Genomic DNA, 27,176 nt, shown 5'->3' on the forward strand with positions numbered 1-27,176 from the left:
GAAAAAAAAAGTGATTTCTTTTAGAGAGGGATAGCCAAATTTGAGCTAGATCTCCAGCCCTCTAGAGATGACACAAATGTCCTCTTTAGTGATGAGCGAGTACTAAAAAGCTCGGGTGCTCAAGGCTCGGGCCGAGCATCCCAAGATACTCGTGTACTCGGCCCGAGCACCGAGCCCAATGTTATCCTATGGGGGACCCGAGTATTATTCTGAAATGACCACCGTCAGCATGTAGAAACCATAAAACTGTAAATTAAAAAAAAAAACGTGCGTGTGTGTGTAAGCGTGCATATATATATACACGCGGAGTGGAGTGCGGGAGGGGCCGTAGCCGAGCGGGGAAGTGTCGGGCTAAAGGCACGGTCATGCTGTGAGGGCCGGCCAATCACTGCAATTCCACAACAGGGCTGTGGCATTGCATTGGTCTGCCAGCCAATCCCTGCATAAGGGCTGGCTCTAAAAAGAGCGCCAACATGAAGACCACGAGTACAGCACGAGTATTGCGAGATTACTCGGTCCCCGCCGAGTAGCCCGAGTACAGTGATACTCGTGCGAGTACCGAGTAGTAACAAGCATACTCGCTCAACACTAGTCCTCTTCTTTCCTCCTAAATTCACCCTCCTATCATGTCCCATGAACGACCTACGGAGGACCCTACTTATGTATGTCTCTACAGATGCTGCTCGGATATGGCCCTCTCCTCACAAGGACGCACTTGTCTAATCTCAGCTTCACTTAAGCTGGGTTTACACGCTGCAACATCGCAAAGGACATCGCTGTAACGTCACCGGTTTGGTGACGCAATAGCGACCTCCCTAAGTCTCTGCTAAGTCTCTGGTGAGCGTTCAACCCGGCAAACCTGGCCAACAACTCAACAGCGATCCGGACCTGCAGAGCGACCTAGCTGGTTGTTGGGGACGTTGATAAGCAGCCTTTTGAAAGGGAAGTTGCTAACAAAGTCGCTGAAAAGGATTCACACACTGAAACTTCATGCTGCACAGCGGGAAACAAAGGACCTAGGAATGGTCCTGAACGACTTGTAGTGATCAGCAACTTCCAGCAAGCAGGGGCCAGGTCGCTGATAGGATTCACACACTGCAACATCGCAAACAACATCGCTATTGCGTCACAAAACCGGTGACGTTACAGCGATGTCGTTTGAGATGTTGCAGTGTGTAAACCCAGCTTTAGGATAAGGTCAAATCCTCCCAATGCCTAAAACCAGAGCTCAGCGCCCTTTCCTTGGGATTTGGTAGCCACATGCCCATTACTGGTCCCGGGCTGTGTCATCTTGGTGGAATCCTAGTTAAGTGCTGAATATTCGGGAAGACGTCCTCTCCTTACAGAAGGAGCTTCTGGAGGAGGCCGTGCGGCCGATAACATTCTCCAAGAAGGGCCGTGTGTCGAGTGTGTCACCTCTCAGGAATTGCAGAAATTCCACGTCTTTCCCGTAGGTCACCTCTATAGCTATTTTTACACGGTAAAAGCCTCGATCTTCTGGTGCCGTCTCGTGGTAAATATTTCGAGGATATAAGTGTGAGTGCAGATTGCTGAAGACCCTGCCGGGCCGCGACGCAGGACTGCTGCAGTGAGGTCGTCGTGCTGCTCCTCATGGCTCGCTGCTTCGTTGTAATGCACAACAGATATCGGACCCCCGCTCACCACCCACAACGAAATCTACCGTATTTTTTTTTTTTTGCTTTTTGGTCTTTGATTTTTTTGGTTGAATATTGCTTACACTGCACATTTTTTCCTGGTGTTTCGTGGGTTTGAGAAAAAGCAGAACGACACCAATCATATGTTTCCCATCATCATGGAAAAGGAATGTGTGGAGCAGAGAAAGGGGCTTCGTGATTACAGACACGGCGAGACCACAAGGGACATCTCTGGCTGAGGACGTGGAAAAAAGCCCCAGCTGGAGAAGTGTCGCAGGTAGAAGGGCAGCGAGCCGGAGGTGGGGTGCCAGAAATAAGGCCCCCAAGGAAGACAAAAATACATACATTGCAACAATACATCTACAAAGAGGAGGAACAAAAACATGAAAAAAAGCATTATTATATTACAGACTAGCTGTAGTACCCGGCATTGCCCGGGATAGTAACTGTCTCTTTGTCTCTCTCCCAGTCTCTGTCTGTCTGTTTCTTTCCCTGTCTGTCTCTTTGTGTCTGTCTGTGTATCTCTCTGTATCAGTCTGTCTCTCTCTATCTCTGTGTCTGTCTCTATCTCTGTGTCTGTCTCTATCTCTGTGTCTGTCAGTCTGTCAGTCTCTTTCCCTGCCTATCTCATTCCCGTCTGTCTCTTTCCCCATCTGTCTCTTTCCCCATCTGTCTCTTTCCCCATCTGTCTCTTTCCCCGTCTGTCTCTTTCCCCATCTTTCCCTATCTGTCACTCGTCTCTTTCCCCGTCTGTCTCTTTCCCCATCTTTCCCTATCTGTCACTCGTCTCTTTCGCCGTCTGCCTCTTTCCCCGTCTGCCTCTTTCCCCGTCTGCCTCTTTCCCCGTCTGCCTCTTTCCCCGTCTGCCTCTTTCCCCGTCTGCCTCTTTCCCCGTCTGCCTCTTTCCCCGTCTGTCTCTTTCCCCGTCTGTCTTTGTCTCTCTCCTTGGCTGTCTCTCAATCTCTTACCCCGTCTGCCTCTTTCCCCGTCTGCCTCTTACCCCGTCTGCCTCTTTCCCCGTCTGCCTCTTTCCCCGTCTGCCTCTTTCCCCGTCTGCCTCTTTCCCCGTCTGCCTCTTTCCCCGTCTGCCTCTTTCCCCGTCTGCCTCTTTCCCCGTCTGTCTTTGTCTCTCTCCTTGGCTGTCTCTCAATCTCTTACCCCGTCTGCCTCTTTCCCCGTCTGCCTCTTTCACCGTCTGCCTCTTTCACCGTCTGCCTCTTTCACCGTCTGCCTCTTTCCCCGTCTGCCTCTTTCCCCGTCTGCCTCTTTCCCCGTCTGTCTTTGTCTCTCTCCTTGGCTGTCTCTCAATCTCTTACCCTGTCTGCCTCTGTCTGTTTTTTTCCCTGTGTGTCTTTCTATCTGTCTCTTTCTGTTTGTCTGTCTGGCTTTTTTTTCCCTATCTGTCTCTGTTTGTCTCTGTTTGCCTCTGTCTCTTTCCCTGTGTGCCTCTTTCTCTGCCTGTGCCTGTCTGTCTGTCTCTCAGTTTGTCTCTCTGTCTCTCCACCGATGTCATATTACCTCACACATAAGCTTCTTATACTATGAATATCCTTTGTTCCTATAGCAACCAATCACAGCTCCTATTAATAACCTATAGCTCGCAGCTCCATTCACTTTAATTGAGGCATGTTTTTTGGGGGGTATCTGTAAAGCGCGGGGTTACATTTTCCCCTCAAAACATAGTCTATGACGTTCCCTGAGTCACATGGGGTGTCTGTGCAAAATTTTGTGATTGTAAATGCGACGGTGCGAATTCCTTTAGCGGACATACATACACATATACATACACTCAGCTTTATATATTAGATTTCTACAAATTGGAGGGTTATTCCCATCTTTAGATGCTATCAACTATTAATGAGACAAGCGATAACTCGCTGATTTGTGGGAGGACAACTGCAGGGATCCCAGAGATCCCGAGACCAGGGCTTTGGAAAGCCAAGATTGAGGATCTGTAACTTGGCCATGAATTGAGCGCACGTGTTGGTGCGCACGCTCAGTCTCTGGTGCGTTGGTGCGCACGCTCAGCCTCTGGTGCGTTGGTGCGCACGCTCAGTCTCTGGTGCGTTGGTGCGCACGCTCAGCCTCTGGTGCGCGATGGTGCATTGGTGCGCACGCTCAGCCTCTGCAACATTTATTGCTGAGGACGTCCCAAGAACGCGGCTCTGCAAAGCTCGTCATACGTTGACCGGATATGTGCACCATCACATCACTCATTATAAAGTGCTGTGCTCGGCTACCTCCAGCCGCCCCATAGGGGAAAAAAATGAACCAACGGCATTATCAAGATCGCTGAGGTTTATAGTGGTCAGACCCCGACCGATTAGCAAGTTATTCCCCCGTCCTATTAATAGGTTACAACTTCTAGAGATAGGAAAACCCCTTTGTATTTAATATTTGGGGGGGGGCGCTGCATAAAATATGACAACAGTGCATGAAACTCTACACAAATGTATACAGGAAATATACAGCACACACCAAAAAATAGCAATTTTTGGCTTTCGGGTGAAATTTTGCGATGATCCTACACTGCCCTCTGACCTTTTCCGGTGACCTTAGTGTGACCTTCTCTGCACTTGTTGATGCTCACGTCCAGCTGTTCAATGTTTCAGGACTTTTGCAAAACTTGCTGTTCTCTAACAAGGAGCTTAATGGCAAAATTCACATCAGGTGTTTGCTCCATGAATCGCCCAATAAATTTTGGGGTTCAGGTTGAATTGGTATTAAACCGTCCTCCTCATCATGAGACCAACACGACACCTAACAACTGATCAGCAGCACCGTGACTTTCTGAGGCTTCAAGGAGGTGGGTCTCAGACGGAAGTGACCACTGAGCTTAGAGCGTCACAGAGTGTCACCAGCAGGTTGTACAGAGATACAGAGAGACTGGAGGAGTCACAGAAAGGCAGAGAAGTGGCCACTGAGCTTAAAGCGTCACAGAGTGTCACCAGCAGGTTGTATAGAGACACAGAGAGACTGGAAGAGTCACAGAAAGGCAGAGAAGTGACCACTGAGCTTAGAGCGTCACAGAGTGTCACCAGCAGGTTGTATAGAGACACAGAGAAACTGGAAGAGTCACAGAAAGGCAGAGAAGTGGCCACTGAGCTTAGAGCGTCACAGAGTGTCACCAGCAGGTTGTATAGAGACACAGAGAGACTGGAAGAGTCACAGAAAAGCAGAGAAGTGGCCACTGAGCTTATAGCATCACAGAGTGTCACCAGAAGGTTGTACTGAGACACAGAGACTGGAAGAGTCAGAGAAATGCCCACTAAGCTTAGAGCATCACAGAGTGTCACCAGCAGGTTATACAGAGACATAGAGAGACTGAAAGAGCCACAGAGAGGCAGAGAAGTGTCCACTGAGCTTAGAGCATCACAGAGTGTCACCAGCAGGTTGTACAGAGAGACTGGAAGAGTCAGAGAAAAGCAGAGAAGTGGCCACTGAGCTTGGAGAGTCACAGAGTGTCACCAGCAGGTTGTACTGAGACACAGAGACTGGAAGAGTCAGAGAAAAGCAGAGAAGTGGCCACTAAGCCTAGAGCGTCACAGAGTGTCACCAGCAGGTTATACAGAGAGACTGGAAGAGTCACAGAAAGGCAGAGAAATGGCCACTGAACTTAGAGCGTCACCCGCAGTTGTACAGGGACACAGAGAGACTGGAAGAGTCAGAGAAAAGCAGAGAAGTGCACGTCCTCTGGCCACTTTTTCAGTTTTCTATAAATTCCACCCGAAAGCCAAACATCCTTCGTTTTTTGTGAATAGTGTATATACATTTTAGTGGACCAATTTGAACACAAGTTAAGACTTGTGTTATGTAAGTGCTGGATGTGTGACCTATTCTGTACATGCAATCTGTGATTATCCTTTCCCTCTAGATCTGGGTGTACACAGAGTTACCAGGACTAGGCAGAAATTTTGCACCTCAGAAAAAAGAAATATCATACAATAACTCTGACATTCTCCAACTCCCAGCAGAAGTGAGTAGTATATGACATGTAGGCTGCGATTTACTAGGAGTCTGTGAATTCCTGGTGCCTCCTGTGGGGTTAGCCTTGATCCTATCACATCATGTGCCCGGGGCTCCCGTCCTGCACCCCGGTGCTATGCTGATCTGAGGAGGAGGGTTGTGACCTCACTGAGGATGAGCAGCTGCCCTGTCACAGAGATGCATCTAGGACATCCATCAGGATAAAGCATTGCTGCTCATTCCTCTAGAGGTTGAGACTTGTCAGGTTTTGCACTGATGCCCCCGTATCTCTATGAATTCCAGATGTAAAGAACATTTCCAACAAAATTGTAAAAAAAAAGAAAAACAAATGTCCTAGTCCATGTTCCTTTAGGCCTCATTCGCACCGATTTTGATGTCTGGGATTGTCAGATATTGATCCGAATGTTAGGGGTACTTTGCACGTTGCGACATCGCTACTGCAATATCGTCAGGGTCAAATCGAAAGTGACGTACATCCGGCGCCGGTAACGACGTCGTAACGTGTAAAGCCTAGATGCGCCGATAAACGATCGCAAAAGCGTCGTAAATCGGTGATCTGTGTACCGTCGGTCATTTTCATAATGTCGCACCAATAGGAGATACGTTGTTGTTCCTCGTTCCTACGGCAGAACACATCGCTGTGTGTGAAGCCGCAGGAGCGAGGAACATCTCCTTACCTGCGTCCACCGGCTATGCGGAAGGAAGGAGGTGGGCGGGATGTTTATGTCCCGCTCATCTCCGCCCCTCCGCTTCTATTGGCCGCCTGCCGTGTGACGTCGCTGTGACGCCGCACGACCCACCCCCTTAGGAAGGAGGCGGGTCGCCGGCCAGAGCGACGTCGCAGGGCAGGTGAGTGCGTGTGAAGCTGCCGTGGCGATAATATTCGCTACGGCAGCTATCACAAGATATCGCAGCTGCGACAGGGGCGGGGACTATCACGCTCGGCATCGCTACAATCGGCTAGCGATGTCGCAACGTGCAAAGTACCCTTTAGATCAAACTCAACAATGCAAACCTATGGGTGCATGGGAAAAAAAAAATCAGACCGCACTCCGATGCCTTCCATTTTTCATGGACTGTTGGATACGAGAAGGTAAAGAATTTTTTTCACATAGAAAAACTGATGAAAATTGGACCAAACTATGATGACACTGAAGTGTGAATGAGGCTTTGAGCCACGGGCACACGATGAGTATTTGGTGAGTTTTAGACCTCAGTTTTTTAAGCCGAAACTAGGAGAGGGTACAAAAAAAATTATCTTCTGATTGTTCCACTCCTGGTTTTGGCTTCAAATACGGATGTAAAAAACTCGACAAATACTGGACATGTGAACGTGACCTTAAAGTCCCGGATGGTATCTAAACCATACAAGATTCAGGGTTCTATTTCTACACCTGACAGTCAGGCCTTACCTGGGAACAGCTGCTTGGTAGGGGCGCTGAGCTGTGCGCTTTTGGACACTCTGTATGCCACATCTGGTCCCTTTGAGGATTTTCTGCTCGAACAAAACCCTGTGGTTTTTTTGACTCCATCAGGTAAATTGTGAAAATCTAAAACCTTCAATATGTCTGCGGGTTCACCTGTCAGAGAAGGAGAGAAACAGAAATCGTGTTAGTCCCATGTGGTATTTACAGACATACAATCCTGACACAAACACTCTATGAAAAGGTTTTATGAGGTTTGTAGAGAAAGATGATGGCGCCAGGGACCTCGGGCCGAGAAGACGTTATGCAAAGGTCTTCTATCTACGGAGTCTTGTATTATCTCTGAAGGCCACCAGAAAGGGCAAACATCTAACCTCGAGATACCCCCTCATTCTAGCTGTACCTCTAATAAAAGAAGCAGCCGACCACGGCCGGGACAAAGCATTAGTGCTTTCCTACACAGTTGGCTTCATAAAGTCAGCAACACTGACAGGACCGGCAGCTGCAAGCAGCTCATGTCGCCCAACAACGCAGGTCTATCAGCTCCACATCCAGACAAGGCAGGTCTATCGGCTCCACATCCAGACAAGGCAGGTCTATCGGCTCCACATCCAGACAAGGCAGGTCTATCGGCTCCACATCCAGAACAATGCAGGTCTATCGGCTCCACATCCAGAACAATGCAGGTGTATCTGCTTCACATCCAGACAACGCAGGTCTATCCGCTCCACATCCAGACAAGGCAGGTCTATCAGCTCCACATCCAGACAAGGCAGGTCTATCAGCTCCACATCCAGACAAGGCAGGTGTATCTGCTTCACATCCAGACAAGGCAGGTCTATCCGCTCCACATCCAGACAAGGCAGGTCTATCCGCTCCACATCCAGACAAGGCAGGTCTATCCGCTCCACATCCAGACAAGGCAGGTCTATCAGCTCCACATCCAGACAAGGCAGGTCTATCGGCTCCACATCCAGACAAGGCAGGTCTATCGGCTCCACATCCAGAACAATGCAGGTCTATCGGCTCCACATCCAGAACAATGCAGGTGTATCTGCTTCACATCCAGACAACGCAGGTCTATCCGCTCCACATCCAGACAAGGCAGGTCTATCAGCTCCACATCCAGACAAGGCAGGTCTATCAGCTCCACATCCAGACAAGGCAGGTGTATCTGCTTCACATCCAGACAAGGCAGGTCTATCCGCTCCACATCCAGACAAGGCAGGTCTATCCGCTCCACATCCAGACAAGGCAGGTCTATCCGCTCCACATCCAGACAAGGCAGGTCTATCAGCTCCACATCCAGACAAGGCAGGTCTATCAGCTCCACATCCAGACAAGGCAGGTCTATCCGCTCCACATCCAGACAAGGCAGGTCTATCCGCTCCACATCCAGACAAGGCAGGTCTATCAGCTCCACATCCAGACAACGCAGGTCTATCAGCTCCACATCCAGACAAGGCAGGTCTATCAGCTCCACATCCAGACAAGGCAGGTCTATCCGCTCCACATCCAGAACAATGCAGGTGTATCTGCTTCACATCCAGAACAATGCAGGTGTATCTGCTTCACATCAAGACAACGCAGTTCTATTGGCTCCACATCTAGATAATGCAGGTCTATTGGCTCCACATCCAGACAATGCAGGTCTATCAGCTCCACATCCAGACAACGCAGATCTATCCGCTCCACATCCAGACAACGCAGATCTATTGGCTACACATCCAGACAAGGCAGGTCTATCAGCTCCACATCTAGATAATGCAGGTCTATTGGCTCCACATCCAGACAATGCAGGTCTATCAGCTCCACATCCAGACAACGCAGATCTATCCGCTCCACATCCAGACAACGCAGATCTATTGGCTACACATCCAGACAAGGCAGGTCTATCAGCTCCACATCTAGATAATGCAGGTCTATTGGCTCCACATCCAGACAATGCAGGTCTACCGGCTCCACATCCAGACAATGCAGGTCTACCGGCTCCACATCCAGACAACGCAGGTCTACCGGCTCCACATCCAGACAACGCAGATCTATTGGCTCCACATCTAGATAATGCAGGTCTATTGGCTCCACATCCAGACAACGCAGGTCTACCGGCTCCACATCCAGACAACGCCGGTCTACCGACTTCACATCCAGACAACGCAGGTCTATCTGCTCCACAGCTAGACAGCACAGGTCTATTGGCTCCAAATGTGGACAACGCAGGTCTCTCTGCTCCACATCCAGACAATGCAGGTCTATATCGGCTACACATCCAGACAACGCTGGTCTACCGGCTTCACATCTAGACAACGCAGGTCTATTGGCTCCATATCCAGACAACACAGGTCTATCTGCTACACATCATGACAACGCAGGTCTATCTATTGGCTCCACATCCACTATACTAGAATGTATTAGCCCAATCCAACCAGCTCATCATCACGACTTAAAGCTCGGTAGAGCTTCAGTAGACAAATGTACAGAACTGTTCCAGAAAATGGGGTAAAGTGACTAAAACTCATAGACAGAGAATATAATATCCATTGCATTAAAGCACAGGAGGCAGCTGCATGCATGGGAACTTGTGTCCACACATGTGAGGATATTCACATACCATGCAAAAATAATAATGAAAACCAACTTTGGTGGCAGTAAAAATATTTCTGCATTTATGACAAAAGGTAAGGCGGCTGAAGAGGGTCACATATGTTATTACAAAACGCAGATGGGTGCTTTGCAGTCTAGTAGTTCACCATAATAAACAATTCCACCTGCTTTGGGGGGGTGGTAGCGGCCCCCCTTTACCTCTTGGAGAGCTGCACCAATGATATGATCGCCCCTGACAAGACAATGCAACGGAAATGGTAACCAAACCTTACAGTAATATCAGCAGAGATAATAGATGATACACTAAACGGATTAGTTTTTCAGCATAATAAAGAAAAAGAGCCCAATCTACTAAATGACTTTCTCAGGCATATCTCACATACAGCAAGTCTGGACTTTCACATGCAGGTCCCTGAAGGACATAAATAGAGTTGAGCGGATTGTTCATAATCCGGGTCCGGCGGATCAGTGGCGGGTTGACAAAGAAGTCCGGATCCGATCCTGAATCCGGGCACATATAAGTCAATGGGGAGCGAAAGAGGAGAGAGAGAGAGAAGAGAGAGCGAGAGGAGAGAGAGAGAGAGGAGAGAGAGAGGAGAGTGAGCGAGAGGAGAGAGGAGAGAGAGAGAGGAGAGAGCGAGAGGAGAGACAGAGGAGAGAGAGAGAGGAGAGAGCGAGAGGAGAGAAGAGAGGAGAGAGAGAGGAGAGGGAGAGAGCGAGAGGAGAGACAGAGGAGACAGAGAGGGAGGAGAGAGTGAGAGGAGAGAGTGAGAGGAGAGAGCGAGAGGAGAGAAGAGAGAGAGAGGAGAGAGCGAGAGGAGAGAGCGAGAGGAGAGAAGAGAGTGAGCGAGAGGAGAGAGCGAGAGGAGAGAGCGAGAGAGAGAGAGAGGAGAGAGAGGAGAGCGAGAGGAGAGAGTGAGAGGAGAGCGAGAGGAGAGAAGAGAGAGAGAGGAGAGCGAGAGGAGAGGAGAGAGGAGAGTGAGCGAGAGGAGAGAGCGAGAGGAGAGAGCGAGAGAGAGAGAGGAGAGAGAGGAGAGAGAGAGGAGAGAGCGAGAGGAGAGACAGAGGAGACAGAGAGGGAGGAGAGAGCGAGAGGAGAGAGTGAGAGGAGAGAGCGAGAGGAGAGAAGAGAGAGAGAGGAGAGCGAGAGGAGAGAGAGGAGAGAGGAGAGTGAGCGAGAGGAGAGAGCGAGAGAGAGAGAGAGGAGAGAGGAGAGAGAGAGGAAAGAGCGAGAGGAGAGAGCGAGAGGAGAGAGCGAGAGGAGAGACAGAGGAGAGAGAGAGAGGAGAGAGCGAGAGGAGAGATAGAGGAGAGAGAGAGAGAGGGAGGAGATAGAGAGGAGAGAGAGAGGAGAGAGAGAGAGGAGAGAGAGGAGAGAAAAAAAAATCTCGGATCCGGATCGTGCAGCCGGATTCCGGCGTCCGGGTCGGACCCGGATCGGGTGCTGAAACCGCGCGGATCCAGATTTTTACAGTTCGGGTCCGCTCAACACTAGACATAAATTGATAAGATGAAGCCACTGAACGCTGATGGCTGCCGGCTGCCATGTCTAGGGGCTGACTGCAGAGGATAATGCAGACATACATAACGTAGGAGAAATGTCAGCTTGGGAACGGAGAATTAATACATCTCTGGCACTAAAAAGCTCCCAGTGACATTCACAATTTGTCACATGCCACGGTGCGGAACAATGAAGCAGATTACCACATCAATCAGGAGGCAAAATATATTAAAGCAAGCAATGTCTCTCTCAATTATCCAAAAAATAACAATGTCACATTCAATATCACTGCGGTTTATTCGGATTTTCTTTAGATAAGTGTTTCCTCCGTGCAGACATTATTTCCTGAATAGGGGGCTGTTATTATCCATACCTAAATGATTGAAGTCCCCTGTAATGCTGCACGGGGGCCGGTACCCCGTCATTGCTACGTGGCACAGGTGATGGTGCATAACCATAAAGGCCGTGAGTGCCAACTGTAAAGTCATCACCTGGCAGCGAGGATGTGGAAGCAAGTCTCCATCATTAGATCTGGGGGAAAGGGGTGGTGGGGAGCGGACGGGGGGCAAGTGACGTCTGTGGAAGCTCAGTAATGGCTGAGCCAAGGGCAATATGAGGAATGTGCATGAATATGTCAGTACTTTGGAGGGCATCAGAAAGGGTGATGCTGGCCGCTCTTCTACCATCTTGGAGTTCCCTCCCTCCCTAAGCTTGGACGTCACTTCGAGGGCACGAGTTTAGCAAGTTTCACTTTTATACCTTTTATTTTAATGTAACTGTCTATGCCGTAATGTGTATTGTTCCTTTTTGTAAATTCTTGTATATTCTTTAAACACTGCCTATTTTCGGATTAAATATAAATAAATTTAGTAGTTTCCTTCCCTCATGCTTTATATACGAATCCAGAAACCCCGACGGGCCTTATGCTATCTGTAACGGGTACCCGGACTGCCTGTGAAACGTCCGGTGGTGGCAGCGTAATTGTTATTGCATAGAATTATTGGAGTGCTATCATTAAGGGTACCGAGGTATATATATATTCCATTAGTGGGAATCGGGGATATATACATTTGCCCTTGCTGTGAGACCTCCAATATCGAGCATTATCAGCTCAGCAGCCTCATCTTATGCATTGTCCTGCAGTACCAAAAGTGGCCTACAGACAAGGGGGGCGCTAGAGAGTAGTCGTGTGTAACAAATCAGTGAACAGCTGCGGATTTCTGAGTGACTCCCCCGGCTGTTCATGACAAATTTGACAAATTGTTGTATGTATACCCTCTTTCACTGTAAAGCGCCATGGAATGAATGGCGCTATAAAAATAAATAATAATAATAATAATATATTCATTACAATAAGATCTATCCATCAGTCACCATGATTTCCTTGCTGAGTGACCCATTCATCTGGCACATTAGCAAACTTGCCCTATACCGGGTTGGACATGACCTCTCTATATGGACCAGGTTACCATCCTAACGTCATAGCTGCAGGCAGAGGCCGTCCATATTGTATACTGCATTACAAGCCACCACTGATGAGCCTCGGAGGAACGTTAAACAGAGCTTAATTCATAGACACAAACGTCCTGAGAACCCAAAAACAAAATGCCAAAATTCCCACTGCCCCAGTGAAGGGAAACTTCCCAGACAGGAGAGGGGACACCATGACCCAAGCTAGCAATATCACAAGGACGGCATCACCACCACCCGGCATGTTCTGTATCAGAGCTAGGGATATCACAAGGATGGCATCGCCACCACCCGGCATGTTCTGTATCAGTGCTAGGGATATCACAAGGACGGCATCGCCACCACCCGGCATGTTCTGTATCAGCGCTAGGGATATCACAAGGATGGCATCGCCACCACCCGGCATGTTCTGTATCAGTGCTAGGGATATCACAAGGATGGCATCGCCACCACCCGGCATGTTCTGTATCAGCGCTAGGGATATCACAAGGACGGCATTGCCACCACCCGGCATGTTCTGTATCAGCGCTAGGGATATCACAAGGATGGCATCGCCACCACCCGGCATGTTCTGTATCAGTGCTAGGGATATCACAAGGATGGCATCGCCACCACCCGGCATGTTCTGTATCAGAGCTAGGGATATCACAAGGATGGCATCGCCACCACCCGGCATGTTCTGTATCAGTGCTAGGGATATCACAAGGACGGCATTGCCACCACCCGGCATGTTCTGTATCAGCGCTAGGGATATCACAAGGATGGCATCGCCACCACCCGGCATGTTCTGTATCAGTGCTAGGGATATCACAAGGATGGCATCGCCACCACCCGGCATGTTCTGTATCAGTGCTAGGGATATCACAAGGACGGCATTGCCACCACCCGGCATGTTCTGTATCAGCGCTAGGGATATCACAAGGATGGCATCGCCACCACCCGGCATGTTCTGTATCAGTGCTAGGGATATCACAAGAATGGCATCGCCACCACCCGGCATGTTCTGTATCAGAGCTAGGGATATCACAAGGATGGCATCGCCACCACCCGACATGTTCTGTATCAGTGCTAGGGATGTCACAAGGATGGCATTGCCACCACCCGGCATGTTCTGTATCAGAGCTAGATATATCACAAGGATGGCATTGCCACCACCCGACATGTTCTGTATCAGAGCTAGATATATCACAAGGATGGCATTGCCACCACCCGGCATGTTCTGTATCAGTGCTAGGGATGTCACAAGGACGGCATTGCCACCACCCGGCATGTCCTGTATCAGTGCTAGGGATATCACAAGGATGGCATCACCACCACCCGGCATGTTCTGTATCAGAGCTAGGGATATCACAAGGACGGCATTGCCACCACCCGGCATGTTCTGTATCAGTGCTAGGGATATCACAAGGGCGGCATTGCCACCACCCGGCATGTTCTGTATCAGTGCTAGGGATATCACAAGGACGGCATTGCCACCACCCGGCATGTTCTGTATCAGTGCTAGGGATATCACAAGGACGGCATTGCCACCACCCGGCATGTTCTGTATCAGTGCTAGGGATATCACAAGGACGGCATTGCCACCATCCGGCATGTTCTGTATCAGTGCTAGGGATATCACAAGGACGGCATTGCCACCACCCGGCATGTTCTGTATCAGTGCTAGGGATATCACAAAAACGGCATTGCCACCACCCGGCATGTTCTGTATCAGAGCTAGGGATATCACAAGGACGGCATTGCCACCACCCGGCATGTTCTGTATCAGAGCTAGGGATATCACAAGGACGGCATTGCCACCACCCGGCATGTTCTGTATCAGCGCTAGGGATATCACAAGGATGGCATCGCCACCACCCGGCATGTTCTGTATCAGTGCTAGGGATATCACAAGGATGGCATCGCCACCACCCGGCATGTTCTGTATCAGAGCTAGGGATATCACAAGGATGGCATCACCACCACCCGGCATGTTCTGTATCAGTGCTAGGGATATCACAAGGACGGCATCACCACCACCCGGCATGTTCTGTATCAGTGCTAGGGATATCACAAGGACGGCATCACCACCACCCGGCATGTTCTGTATCAGAGCTAGGGATATCACAAGGATGGCATCACCACCACCCGGCATGTTCTGTATCAGAGCTAGGGATATCACAAGGATGGCATCACCACCACCCGGCATGTTCTGTATCAGTGCTAGGGATATCACAAGGACGGCATCACCACCACCCGGCATGTTCTGTATCAGAGCTAGGGATATCACAAGGATGGCATCACCACCACCCGGCATGTTCTGTATCAGTGCTAGGGATATCACAAGGACGGCATCACTACCACCCGGCATGTTCTGTATCAGAACTAGGGATATCACAAGGATGGCATCACCACCACCCGGCATGTTCTGTATCAGAGCTAGGGATATCACAAGGATGGCATCACCACCACCCGGCATGTTCTGTATCAGTGCTAGGGATATCACAAGGACGGCATCACCACCACCCGGCATGTTCTGTATCAGAGCTAGGGATATCACAAGGATGGCATCACCACCACCCGGCATGTTCTGTATCAGAGCTAGGGATATCACAAGGACGGCATCACCACCACCCGGCATGTTCTGTATCAGAGCTAGGGATATCACAAGGATGGCATCACCACCACCCGGCATGTTCTGTATCAGTGCTAGGGATATCACAAGGACGGCATCACCACCACCCGGCATGTTCTGTATCAGTGCTAGGGATATCACAAGGACGGCATTGCCACCACCCGGCATGTTCTGTATCAGAGCTAGGGATATCACAAGGATGGCATCACCACCACCCGGCATGTTCTGTATCAGTGCTAGGGATATCACAAGGACGGCATCACCACCACCCGGCATGTTCTGTATCAGTGCTAGGGATATCACAAGGACGGCATTGCCACCACCCGGCATGTTCTGTATCAGTGCTAGGGATATCACAAAAACGGCATTGCCACCACCCGGCATGTTCTGTATCAGAGCTAGGGATATCACAAGGACGGCATTGCCACCACCCGGCATGTTCTGTATCAGAGCTAGGGATATCACAAGGACGGCATTGCCACCACCCGGCATGTTCTGTATCAGCGCTAGGGATATCACAAGGATGGCATCGCCACCACCCGGCATGTTCTGTATCAGTGCTAGGGATATCACAAGGATGGCATCGCCACCACCCGGCATGTTCTGTATCAGAGCTAGGGATATCACAAGGATGGCATCACCACCACCCGGCATGTTCTGTATCAGTGCTAGGGATATCACAAGGGCGGCATTGCCACCACCCGGCATGTTCTGTATCAGTGCTAGGGATATCACAAGGATGGCATTGCCACCACCCAGCATGTTCTGTATCAGTGCTAGGGATATCACAAGGACGGCATCACCACCACCCGGCATGTTCTGTATCAGTGCTAGGGATATCACAAGGGCGGCATTTCCACCACCCGACATGTTCTGTATCAGTGCTAGGGATGTCACAAGGATGGCATTGCCACCACCCGACATGTTCTGTATCAGAGCTAGATATATCACAAGGATGGCATTGCCACCACCCGACATGTTCTGTATCAGAGCTAGATATATCACAAGGATGGCATTGCCACCACCCGGCATGTTCTGTATCAGTGCTAGGGATGTCACAAGGACGGCATTGCCACCACCCGGCATGTCCTGTATCAGTGCTAGGGATATCACAAGGATGGCATCACCACCACCCGGCATATTCTGTATCAGTGCTAGGGATGTCACAAGGACGGCATTGCCACCACCCGGCATGTTCTGTATCAGTGCTAGGGATATCACAAGGGCGCCATTGCCACCACCCGACATGTTCTGTATCAGTGCTAGAGATATCACAAGGACGGCATCGCCACCACCCGACATGTCCTGTATCAGTGCTAGAGATATCACAAGGACGGCATTGCCACCACCCGGCATGTCCTGTATCAGTGCTAGGGATATCACAAGGACGGCATTGCCACCACCCGGCATGTCCTGTATCAGAGCTAGAGATATCACAAGGACGGCATTGCCACCACCCGGCATGTCCTGTATCAGTGCTAGGGATATCACAAGGACGGCATTGCCACCACCCGGCATGTTCTGTATCAGTGCTAGGGATATCACAAGGATGGCATTGCCACCACCCGACATGTTCTGTATCAGTGCTAGAGATATCACAAGGACGGCATTGCCACCACCCGGCATGTTCTGTATCAGAGCTAGAGATATCACAAGGACGGCATTGCCACCACCCGGCATGTCCTGTATCAGTGCTAGGGATATCACAAGGACGGCATTGCCACCACCCGGCATGTTCTGTATCAGTGCTAGGGATATCACAAGGATGGCATTGCCACCACCCGACATGTTCTGTATCAGTGCTAGAGATATCACAAGGACGGCATTGCCACCACCCGGCATGTTCTGTATCAGTGCTAGGGATATCACAAGGACGGCATTGCCACCACCTGGCATGTTCTGTATCAGTGCTAGGGATATCACAAGGGCGGCATTGCCACCACCCGGCATGTTCTATATCAGTGATAGGGATATCACAAGGACGGCATTGCCACCACCCGGCATGTTCTGTATCAGAGCTAGCAATATCACAAGGATGGCATCACCACCACCCGGCATGTCCTGTATCAGTGCTAGAGATATCACAAGGACGGCATTGCCACCACCCGGCAACCAGCGAAAACGGTGGATACATTAGTTATAATTCAACTTTTGAAAAAACTGAAATCGAAAAGTCGCTGCTGACAACAATAACAAAATAGTAGATTTTACTTCTATTGTTTTGGAAAAAATTACAAGTACATGATGGGAGATTTACTAAAAAACGTCTGAATTCTGCTACAATTTGTACAAGAAGAGAACGGTCGTTCGTGATTTGCACCTTATTTGTTATCTGTATTAGACACAATCCGCCCTTGTCCAACCAATTACAGACTGTCTAGAATAACAGCTGTCTACAAATCAGACTGTACGAATAAATCTGCCCGATGTCTGCAGACATTACATCCCACCATCAGAACAGCCAAACACAACGCCGGGACATGACCCGCTCCCATCTGTTAAGATATGGGACCCATCACCTATAGCCTCCTGCCAGGAACCAGGAAACCGGACTTCCCAAAAGTAGGAAACTATGAAAGATGATAACATCTCCAGCTCCATCATCAGCTGTGCCTTCTACTACAGACTAAAAATACAGCTTTCATCTTCTATCCTGGGAGTCAGGGAGCAAGCCAGGAATAGAGGAAACCGAGGATATCAAGACCGGGCCATGATGACCCACAGCGCAAGAGGCCTGGAGGAAGGAGGGCAAGGCTTTATACTGCTATTTACAAAATATACTACTGCCCCTATGTACAGGAATATAACTACTATAATACTGCCCCTATGTACAAGAATATAACTACTATAATACTGCTCCTATGTACAAGAATATAACTACTATAATACTGCCCCTATGTACAAGAATGTAGCTACTATAATACTGCCCCTATGTACAAGAATATAACTACTATAATAGTGCTCCAATGTACAAGAATATAACTACTATAATACTGCCCTCTATATACAAGAATATAACTACTATAATACTGCTCCTATATACAGGAATATAAATACTATAATACTGCCCCTATGTACAAGAAGATAACTACTATAATACTGCCCCCTATGTACAGGAATATAACTACTATAATACTGCCTCCTATATAGAAGAATATAACTACTATAATACTGCTCCCTATGTACAAGAATATAACTACTATAATACTGCTCCTATGTACAAGAATATAACTACTATAATACTGCCCCTATGTACAAGGATATAACCACTATAATACTGCTCCTATGTACAAGAAGATAACTACTATAATACTGCTCCTATATACAAGAATATAACTACTATAATACTGCTCCTATGTACAAGAATATAACTACTATAATACTGCTCCTATATACAAGAATATAACTACTATAATACTGCTCCTATATACAAGAATATAACTACTATAATACTGCTCCTATGTACAAGAATATAACTACTATAATACTGCCCCTATGTACAAGAATATAACTACTATAATACTGCCCCCTATGTACAGGAATATAACTACTATAATACTGCCTCCTATATACAAGAATATAACTACTATAATACTGCTCCCTATGTACAAGAATATAACTACTATAATACTGCTCCTATGTACAAGAATATAACTACTATAATACTGCTCCTATGTACAAGGATATAACTACTATAGTACTGCCCCTATGTACAGGAATATAACTACTATAATACTGCTCCCTATGTACAAGAATATAACTACTATAATACTGCCCCTATGTACAAGAATATAACTACTATAATACTGCCCCTATGTACAAGAATATAACTACTATAATACTGCCCCTATGTACAAGGATATAACTGCTTTACTGATGCGTCCTGTGAAAGGACAAAGCACTCACTCTCCCCACTCTACAGTATACTGTTCCATGCTATATATTTCCTTCGCATTTTACTTTTATGAAAACAAAATTAGAATGTGTCAGTAAGCTCAACCTCCCCCAAACCACCATATAGATATATATATATATATATATATATATATATATATAAATATATATATATATATATAGGCATGGAGGGCTTAGAAGATATAGAGGTGTCGATGAATTTACATTTGAATCTGCTCCTGCATTCCTGAGCACTGGAATTGGCTAGAACAAATATACAAATGAGGCATTAGGTGCTCTGGGTATGACCGAGCACTTGAGAAGTCAGTGTCTCTCCAGGTGGTTTTCTCTGGCAGATCCACTGTATGATACCCTTGATTCAAACAAGAGAAAAGGTCACACATAATAGAAGCGCACTGCTAATTACAATTAATATATCATTTTATTGAATCCATAGAAAACACACACATAGAAAAACAATTAAAAACAAACAATCCATTACCACGACCTCTGCAACAATGTATACATAATGCTCTTGAAGGACAATTGCTGAAACAATATCATAAAGTATCGCTCCTATAACGAGTAAAGTGCCAAATGCTACTTTACATGCTGCGACAGCGCTAGCGATTTTCGTTAGCGATGTGAAATTCTAGATCGCATGTGCGATCTTTCGAGATCGCACATAGGTCATTTAACGCATGTTTGATCTCAAAAGATCGCACTTGCGATCTAGAATTTCACATCGTTGACGAGATCGTCAGCATGTAAAGTATCCTTAACCCAACTAACCGGAGGGTTACCAGTTAAGGCAATATGTATATATAGGCCCTAATACGTGTGATGGTGTCTACCCAAATGTACAGATTACTCTTCATCATCAATAGATACAAACATTCATACTGCCATATATGATAATAATTAAGAGTGGAATAAGTTATCAATCACATAGAAATTAATCATGTAAAAAAATGATAGAAACAATGAGTCACCTCAACTCCGAAATCAGCCTTGTAGGCCAAATACTGTAGATGACAATAATGTTAACTCTATACGATACGATACACTTTATTGATCCCGTGGCTTAAGCACAACTTAAATCATAACATGAATTACTTAATTGATGAGACAGTGGAGTTGACAGAAGGACATTATACATTAGATTAGGACATACACAGCGGGGAACTGAAAAGTAGAAAAAATAAAATAGACATTCACCTTGAAGATTTAAAGGGGGCTTTACACGCTGCGACATCGCTAATGCGAACTCGTTGGGGTCACGGAATTGGTGACGCACATCCAGCCGCATTAGCGATGCCGTTGCGTGTGACACCGATGAGCGATTTTGCATCGTTGCAAAAACGTGCAAAATCGCTCATCGGTGACATGGGGGTCCATTCTCGATTATCGTTACTGCAGCAGTAGCGATGTAGTTCGTCACTCCTGCGGCAGCACACATCGCTCCGTTTGACAACGCAGGAACGAGCCCGGCCGCTATGCGGAAGGAAGAGATGGGCGGGATGTTACGTCCTGCTCAGCTCCGCCCCTCCGCTGCTATTGGGCAGCCGCTCAGTGACGCCGCACGGACCGCCCCCTTAGAAAGGAGGCGGTTCACCAATCACAGCGACGTTGCCGGCACGTAAGTATGTGTGACGGGTCTGGGCGATGTTGTGCGGAACGGGCAGCGATTTGCCCGTGTCGCGGAACAGATGGGGGCGGGTACCCACGCTAGCGATATCGGGACCGATATCGCAGTGTGTAAAGCCCGCTTAACGTGATTGTTGTACATTCCCATAGCAGTTGGCACAAATGATTTCCTATATTTTTCCTTCTTACACCTCAGAAGGATGAGCCGGTTACTGAAGGTCTCTTCTGTCTCATGAACAGCTCATATAATGGATGTGCATCAGAGACCCGCACACTACTACCCCAGCATCAGAGACCGCACACTACTACCCCAGCATCAGAGACCGCACACTACTACCCCAGCATCAGAGACCCGCACACTACTACCCCAGCATCAGAGACCCGCACACTACTACCCCAGCATCAGAGACCGCACACTACTACCCCAGCATCAGAGACCCGCACACTATTACCCCAGCATCAGAGACCCGCACACTACTACCCCAGCATCAGAGACCCGCACACTACTACCCCAGCATCAGAGACCGCACACTACTACCCCAGCATCAGAGACCCGCACACTACTACCCCAGCATCAGAGACCCGCACACTACTACCCCAGCATCAGAGACCGCACACTACTACCCCAGCATCAGAGACCGCACACTACTACCCCAGCATCAGAGACCACACACTACTACCCCAGCATCAGAGACCCGCACACTACTACCCCAGCATCAGAGACCGCACACTACTACCCCAGCATCAGAGACCCGCACACTACTACCCCAGCATCAGAGACCGCACACTACTACCCCAGCATCAGAGACCGCACACTACTACCCCAGCATCAGAGACCCGCACACTACTACCCCAGCATCAGAGACCCGCACACTACTACCCCAGCATCAGAGACCGCACACTACTACCCCAGCATCAGAGACCCGCACACTACTACCCCAGCATCAGAGACCCGCACACTACTACCCCAGCATCAGAGACCGCACACTACTACCCCAGCATCAGAGACCGCACACTACTACCCCAGCATCAGAGACCACACACTACTACCCCAGCATCAGAGACCCGCACACTACTACCCCAGCATCAGAGACCGCACACTACTACCCCAGCATCAGAGACCTGCACACTACTACCCCAGCATCAGAGACCGCACACTACTACCCCAGCATCAGAGACCCGCACACTACTACCCCAGCATCAGAGACCGCACACTACTACCCCAGCATCAGAGACCCGCACACTACTACCCCAGCATCAGAGACCGCACACTACTACCCCAGCATCAGAGACCCGCACACTACTGCCCCAGCATCAGAGACCCGCACACTACTACCCCAGCATCAGAGACCGCACACTACTACCCCAGCATCAGAGACCCGCACACTACTACCCCAGCATCAGAGACCCGCACACTACTACCCCAGCATTAGAGACCCGCACACTACTACCCCAGCATCAGAGACCGCACACTACTACCCCAGCATCAGAGACCGCACACTACTACCCCAGCATCAGAGACCTGCACACTACTACTCCAGCATCAGAGACCGCACACTACTACCCCAGCATCAGAGACCCGCACACTACTACCCCAGCATTAGAGACCCGCACACTACTACCCCAGCATCAGAGACCGCACACTACTACCCCAGCATCAGAGACCCGCACACTACTACCCCAGCATCAGAGACCGCACACTACTAACCCAGCATCAGAGACCTGCACACTACTACCCCAGCATCAGAGACCGCACACTACTACCCCAGCATCAGAGACCCGCACACTACTACCCCAGCATTAGAGACCCGCACACTACTACCCCAGCATCAGAGACCGCACACTACCGCCCCAGCATCAGAGACCCGCACACTAATACCCCAGCATCAGAGACCGCACACTACTACCCCAGCATCAGAGACCTGCACACTACCGCCCCAGCATCAGAGACCCGCACACTACTGCCCCAGCATCAGAGACCCGCACACTACTACCCCAGCATCAGAGACCCGCACACTACTACCCCAGCATCAGAGACCCGCACACTACTACCCCAGCATCAGAGACCCCACACTACTACCCCAGCATCAGAGACCGCACACTACTACCCCAGCATCAGAGACCCGCACACTACTACCCCAGCATCAGAGACCGCACACTACTACCCCAGCATCAGAGACCCGCACACTACTACCCCAGCATCAGAGACCGCACACTACTACCCCAGCATCAGAGACCGCACACTACTGCCCCAGCATCAGAGACCCGCACACTACTACCCCAGCATCAGAGACCTGCACACTACTGCCCCAGCATCAGAGACCCGCACACTACTGCCCCAGCATCAGAGACCCGCACACTACTACCCCAGCATCAGAGACCGCACACTACTACCCCAGCATCAGAGACCGCACACTACTGCCCCAGCATCAGAGACCCGCACACTACTACCCCAGCATCAGAGACCTGCACACTACTGCCCCAGCATCAGAGACCCGCACACTACTATCCCAGCATCAGAGACCCGCACACTACTGCCCCAGCATCAGAGACCCGCACACTACTACCCCAGCATCAGAGACCGCACACTACTACCCCAGCATCAGAGACCCGCACACTACTACCCCAGCATCAGAGACCGCACACTACTACCCCAGCATCAGAGACCCGCACACTACTGCCCCAGCATCAGAGACCCGCACACTACTACCCCAGCATCAGAGACCCGCACACTACTGCCCCAGCATCAGAGACCCGCACACTACTACCCCAGCATCAGAGACCGCACACTACTACCCCAGCATCAGAGACCGCACACTACTACCCCAGCATCAGAGACCCGTACACTACTACCCCAGCATCAGAGACCCGTACACTACTGCCCCAGCATCAGAGACCCGCACACTACTACCCCAGCATCAGAGACCGCACACTACTACCCCAGCATCAGAGACCGCACACTACTACCCCAGCATCAGAGACCCGTACACTACTACCCCAGCATCAGAGACCCGTACACTACTACCCCAGCATCAGAGACCCGTACACTACTACCCCAGCATCAGAGACCGCACACTACTACCCCAGCATCAGAGACCGCACACTACTACCCCAGCATCAGAGACCCGTACACTACTACCCCAGCATCAGAGACCCGTACACTACTACCCCAGCATCAGAGACCCGCACACTACTGCCCCAGCATCAGAGACCCGCACACTACCGCCCCAGCATCAGAGACCCGCACACTAATACCCCAGCATCAGAGACCGCACACTACTACCCCAGCATCAGAGACCTGCACACTACCGCCCCAGCATCAGAGACCCGCACACTACTGCCCCAGCATCAGAGACCCGCACACTACCGCCCCAGCATCAGAGACCCGCACACTAATACCCCAGCATCAGAGACCGCACACTACTACCCCAGCATCAGAGACCCGCACACTACTACCCCAGCATCAGAGACCCGCACACTACTACCCCAGCATCAGAGACCTGCACACTACTACCCCAGCATCAGAGACCCGCACACTACTACCCCAGCATCAGAGACCGCACACTACTACCCCAGCATCAGAGACCACACACTACTACCCCAGCATCAGAGACCCGCACACTACTACCCCAGCATCAGAGACCGCACACTACTACCCCAGCATCAGAGACCTGCACACTACTACCCCAGCATCAGAGACCCGCACACTACTACCCCAGCATCAGAGACCGCACACTACTACCCCAGCATCAGAGACCCGCACACTACTACCCCAGCATCAGAGACCGCACACTACTACCCCAGCATCAGAGACCCGCACACTACTACCCCAGCATCAGAGACCCGCACACTACTACCCCAGCATTAGAGACCCGCACACTACTACCCCAGCATCAGAGACCGCACACTACTACCCCAGCATCAGAGACCGCACACTACTACCCCAGCATCAGAGACCTGCACACTACTACTCCAGCATCAGAGACCGCACACTACTACCCCAGCATCAGAGACCCGCACACTACTACCCCAGCATTAGAGACCGCACACTACTACCCCAGCATCAGAGACCGCACACTACTACCCCAGCATCAGAGACCTGCACACTACTACTCCAGCATCAGAGACCGCACACTACTACCCCAGCATCAGAGACCCGCACACTACTACCCCAGCATTAGAGACCCGCACACTACTACCCCAGCATCAGAGACCGCACACTACTACCCCAGCATCAGAGACCCGCACACTACTACCCCAGCATCAGAGACCGCACACTACTACCCCAGCATCAGAGACCTGCACACTACTACCCCAGCATCAGAGACCGCACACTACTACCCCAGCATCAGAGACCCGCACACTACTACCCCAGCATTAGAGACCCGCACACTACTACCCCAGCATCAGAGACCGCACACTACCGCCCCAGCATCAGAGACCCGCACACTAATACCCCAGCATCAGAGACCGCACACTACTACCCCAGCATCAGAGACCTGCACACTACCGCCCCAGCATCAGAGACCCGCACACTACTGCCCCAGCATCAGAGACCCGCACACTACTGCCCCAGCATCAGAGACCCGCACACTACTACCCCAGCATCAGAGACCCGCACACTACTACCCCAGCATCAGAGACCCGCACACTACTACCCCAGCATCAGAGACCGCACACTACTACCCCAGCATCAGAGACCGCACACTACTGCCCCAGCATCAGAGACCCGCACACTACTACCCCAGCATCAGAGACCTGCACACTACTGCCCCAGCATCAGAGACCCGCACACTACTACCCCAGCATCAGAGACCCGCACACTACTGCCCCAGCATCAGAGACCCGCACACTACTACCCCAGCATCAGAGACCGCACACTACTACCCCAGCATCAGAGACCCGCACACTACTACCCCAGCATCAGAGACCGCACACTACTACCCCAGCATCAGAGACCCGCACACTACTACCCCAGCATCAGAGACCGCACACTACTACCCCAGCATCAGAGACCCGCACACTACTACCCCAGCATCAGAGACCGCACACTACTACCCCAGCATCAGAGACCCGCACACTACTACCCCAGCATCAGAGACCGCACACTACTACCCCAGCATCAGAGACCGCACACTACTGCCCCAGCATCAGAGACCCGCACACTACTACCCCAGCATCAGAGACCTGCACACTACTGCCCCAGCATCAGAGACCCGCACACTACTGCCCCAGCATCAGAGACCCGCACACTACTACCCCAGCATCAGAGACCGCACACTACTACCCCAGCATCAGAGACCGCACACTACTGCCCCAGCATCAGAGACCCGCACACTACTACCCCAGCATCAGAGACCTGCACACTACTGCCCCAGCATCAGAGACCCGCACACTACTATCCCAGCATCAGAGACCCGCACACTACTGCCCCAGCATCAGAGACCCGCACACTACTACCCCAGCATCAGAGACCGCACACTACTACCCCAGCATCAGAGACCCGCACACTACTACCCCAGCATCAGAGACCGCACACTACTACCCCAGCATCAGAGACCCGCACACTACTGCCCCAGCATCAGAGACCCGCACACTACTACCCCAGCATCAGAGACCCGCACACTACTGCCCCAGCATCAGAGACCCGCACACTACTACCCCAGCATCAGAGACCGCACACTACTACCCCAGCATCAGAGACCGCACACTACTACCCCAGCATCAGAGACCCGTACACTACTACCCCAGCATCAGAGACCCGTACACTACTACCCCAGCATCAGAGACCCGCACACTACTGCCCCAGCATCAGAGACCCGCACACTACCGCCCCAGCATCAGAGACCCGCACACTAATACCCCAGCATCAGAGACCGCACACTACTACCCCAGCATCAGAGACCTGCACACTACCGCCCCAGCATCAGAGACCCGCACACTACTGCCCCAGCATCAGAGACCCGCACACTACCGCCCCAGCATCAGAGACCCGCACACTAATACCCCAGCATCAGAGACCGCACACTACTACCCCAGCATCAGAGACCCGCACACTACTACCCCAGCATCAGAGACCCGCACACTACTACCCCAGCATCAGAGACCTGCACACTACTACCCCAGCATCAGAGACCCGCACACTACTACCCCAGCATCAGAGACCGCACACTACTACCCCAGCATCAGAGACCACACACTACTACCCCAGCATCAGAGACCCGCACACTACTACCCCAGCATCAGAGACCGCACACTACTACCCCAGCATCAGAGACCTGCACACTACTACCCCAGCATCAGAGACCCGCACACTACTACCCCAGCATCAGAGACCGCACACTACTACCCCAGCATCAGAGACCCGCACACTACTACCC

General features: G+C 50.3%; 1 protein-coding gene across 3 annotated transcripts in view; it reads right to left on the bottom strand.

The window, feature by feature from the left end:
• The window catches only part of COL5A1 (collagen type V alpha 1 chain), a 399,673-nt gene that overhangs the window by 154,136 nt on the left and 218,361 nt on the right, over window positions 1-27,176 (bottom strand). For all 3 annotated transcript variants that reach the window (XM_075324351.1, XM_075324352.1, XM_075324349.1), the window contains exon 2: window positions 7,055-7,222. In XM_075324351.1, the coding sequence (XP_075180466.1) occupies window positions 7,055-7,222 (168 nt within the window). The remainder of the gene's footprint in view (window positions 1-7,054; window positions 7,223-27,176) is intronic.

Source organism: Anomaloglossus baeobatrachus, chromosome 9, assembly GCF_048569485.1.
Source record: "Anomaloglossus baeobatrachus isolate aAnoBae1 chromosome 9, aAnoBae1.hap1, whole genome shotgun sequence".
NCBI lineage: Eukaryota > Metazoa > Chordata > Amphibia > Anura > Aromobatidae > Anomaloglossus > Anomaloglossus baeobatrachus.